At 60.9% G+C, this 3,222-nt stretch overlaps 1 protein-coding gene and 1 long non-coding RNA gene across 3 annotated transcripts in view; one reads left to right on the forward strand and one right to left on the reverse strand.

The window, feature by feature from the left end:
* NEK6 (NIMA related kinase 6) overlaps positions 1–3,222 on the forward strand; it is a 58,799-nt gene that overhangs the window by 20,158 nt on the left and 35,419 nt on the right. For both annotated transcript variants that reach the window (XM_006158231.3, XM_006158230.3), the window contains exons 3-4: positions 1,783–1,923; positions 2,727–2,789. In XM_006158231.3, coding sequence (XP_006158293.1) covers positions 1,783–1,923; positions 2,727–2,789 — 204 coding nt within the window. The remainder of the gene's footprint in view (positions 1–1,782; positions 1,924–2,726; positions 2,790–3,222) is intronic.
* LOC102490675 (uncharacterized) overlaps positions 1–3,222 on the reverse strand; it is a 14,654-nt gene that overhangs the window by 3,540 nt on the left and 7,892 nt on the right. The window lies entirely within an intron of this gene.

Here is a 3,222-nt window from a genome sequence, read left to right on the forward strand (position 1 = left end):
GTGTAATGACCTGAGATCACCAGCCAGAAAGCCACTGAACCAGGGCTGGGACACGGCCCTCCTGGCCCCAGAACAAGGCCAATCACAGTGGTTCTGAAGGCTCCTTCTAGGGCTCAAGGGGTTGAAATGTGCATAGTCCAGGTGAGAGAGTTCCGGAAAAAACCTGGGTATCCCACACTCAGGAGGCTTCTGGCCAGAATCTGCAAGGCATTCTCACTTTGGAATATCCTGCTGCTTGTTCCTGCCTCACTGGTCCCTCCAGTTTCCACTCCCACCCCTCCCCCAAACCAAACTCAGCCAACAATTCGGCACACCTACTGGGTGTCGGGCATCGGGGACAATGGAGACCCAGCCCCTGCCCAGCCAAGTCCCTAGAGCTGGCGACCCCCTTTCTCAGAGCGGTGAGTGGTGTGAGAGCCAAACGGAGGACCTGGTTCTGTCCAGCACCACTGGGGATGGCTGCACAGAGCCGGGTGGCATGAGCAGGGCTGGCCCCTCTGGGCCTCAGCTTCTTCATGGTCAGACGGAGACATAACAGGGCCCACCTTGCCAGGCTAGCAGGAGGAGACCAGAGGCATGGCACCACATCCCTCTCCTCGCCCTCATCGCCTCTCCCCCGAGAGCACATGTGCACGTGTGTTTTGGGGGCCTCTGGCCACTGCGGCCTCAGTTGGAGGCTCTGAGCTCAGCCCTGGGCAGGTCCTGCAGCTAATCGCAGTTTCTGTGCCGGCCCCTGTGGCCCCTAGAGTCACTGTGAAGTCTCTGTTTCTTCATGTCATCCTGAAGAGAACGGTTTCTCCAGAGAATGAGCCCAGAACAGAAGCTGCGGACGCTCGCCTCTCCCCACCTCCCAGATGGCGAAGGGCCGCCCCAGGAGGTGGACTTGCCATTTCTCACAGCGCCTTTCAGGGTTAAGGTCAGGGTGTGCCACAGGCTGGGCTGAGGGCTGCTGAGACCCGGCCTGTGGTCCCAGCAAGGCCCCCTGAGCTGTGTCCTGGAGAGTCACTTCGGTCTGTTGTTCGGACATTGACAGCACGCTGTCTGCTGGCCCGTTGGGGCAGCGGGGGCAGAAGTGAGCAAGGCGACCTGTGTGCCTTCTGCAGCCATGATGGAATACCTGTGACTGGGTAATTCATGCCGAAAGGCTACTTCGGCTCATGGTTCGGGATTGAGTGGCCACACGTGGTGGCTTCTGGTAGAAGGCGCCCTGTGTGCCTTCTGCAGCCATGATGGGATACCTGTGACTGGGTAATTCATGCCGAAAGGCTACTTCGGCTCATGGTTTGGGATTGAGTGGTTCTGGTAGGGCCCTGTGCTGTGTCAAATGTGGCGGGTGGACACAGAGAAATGTGACAGAGAAGCTAGGAGGCACAGCCTCGTCTCAGGACAACCCATGTCCGAGACCTCACTCACCGAGACCACATCGCCTCATAAGGGCCCCCTTGTAACAGCACCACCCTGAGAATCACGTCAACATGAGTTTCAGAGGAGGCTGTCCATGTGAGCCACAGCAGGGACAAGTTAGACAGAGACGAGAAACAGACGAGTAATCAGATCGTGAAGGATGGCGACAAGGAGCAGCAGGGGAAATGAACAGCCTCTGTTTCTGCCCCGCGGTGGGGCCCACTGGGGAGCAAATGGGGCCAGGTGCAGACCTCAGGGGCTTGTGGGTGCCCTGGGAGGGGGCTTGGCGAGCAAAGTCTGCCTTCACCTTGAGGGGTGCCTTCACCTTGAGGGGATGCTGGGCCCAGCTGGTCACCGATGTCCTCTGCCCCCCTCCAGCGGCACCCCAGCACCCTGTCTTTCCGCTGCTCACTGGCGGACTTCCAGATTGAGAAGAAGATCGGCCGAGGGCAGTTCAGCGAGGTGTACAAAGCCACCTGCCTGCTGGATAGGAAGACGGTGGCCCTGAAGAAAGTGCAGGTGCGTCGCCCTCCTGGGAATCGCAGGTGCACCCTGGGCCCTGGGAGCCGAGTCTGCATCTGAACGCACAGCGGTTAACAGCTGGGGCAGGAGCCTCAGGAAGGGAAAGCAGCCCAGAAGGCAGCCCGGGGAGGCCAGGGGGTGGGGAGGGAGAGTGGTGGGAGGTCGGACGAGGCCGACTCCTGTGATCCACCTTTGGCCTCATCGAGCACTTCAGGGCACTGGGGAGACCCGCTCCTCTATGAGAAAAGGCCCGTTTTCTGCTCTTGCTCTTCCAGGGGCTCGCTGGGCCCCCTTCGTCCTGGTTTTCCATGCCATGATGGGTTTTGGGGTGGGGCTGCAGGGTTGGCTTTTGTTTGTACCTGTAAGTCAGAGGTTCTGGCCCCCCCTGAGTGAGCTCTAAAGGGCCCAGGCGCTAAGGGGCAGGGTACCGAGTACTGTCCCCACATCTCAGACGTCCACGCAGTGAGTCATGAGGTCCGGCCACTGGCCCCATTTACAGAGGTGAGCCAGCTCAGAGCGTGTGTCCTGGCCTGCCGGCTCAGCACTGGGCCTCAGTCCCCTCCTCTGTAAGTGGAAAGTAGTGGCCCTGCCTCGTGCGAGTGGCCATGAGGATTCCGGAGAAAGGGTTTTAACCCTGTGCCCAACACGTGGTAGACACTGGGTAGGTAGGTGGGGACCGCTGCACTTCTGGGGTCGCCAGCAAGGCGTTGGGAGAGCCAGGACTTGAAGTTGGGCCTCCGGCTTCCCTCGGGTGCTGTTGCCAGGTTTTAACTGCCCTGTGCTCTTTCCTCCTGCCCTAGATCTTCGAGATGATGGATGCCAAGGCAAGGCAGGACTGCGTCAAGGAGATCGGCCTCCTGAAGGTGCGTGTGCTGGGCTGAGCAGAGCCCTCGCTTCAGGGGAGCCCCGGGCCCCCCTGGGCCACACCATCCCCATCCTAGCCCCTGCCGGTTCAGGAACAAGGCCTCATTGGGGCAGGCCCTGCCCGGCCTCGTGGGCCTCACCACAGATTTGCCAGGTCGGTGCAGAGGTCCTTCCCCGGGGCGCCCACCTCAGTGCCGTGCGGTGACCTGAAGCCAGCGGGCCAGGGAGGCATGAAGTGCAGCATTGATCCAGCCTGCAGCTGCTGACTCGGCTCTGGCTTGGCTCTGGCTCTGGCTCCAGCTCTGGTTTGTTCTGGCTCTGGCTGGCTCTGGCTCTGGCTCCAGCTCTGGTTTGTTCTGGCTCTGGCTGGCTCTGGCTCTGGCTCCCGCTCTGGCTTGTTCTGGCTCTGGCTGCCGCTCGCTCTCGTTCCCC

The sequence above is a fragment of the Tupaia chinensis genome, unplaced genomic scaffold (genome assembly GCF_000334495.1).
Source record: "Tupaia chinensis unplaced genomic scaffold, TupChi_1.0 Scaffold000575_1, whole genome shotgun sequence".
Lineage (NCBI taxonomy): Eukaryota > Metazoa > Chordata > Mammalia > Scandentia > Tupaiidae > Tupaia > Tupaia belangeri.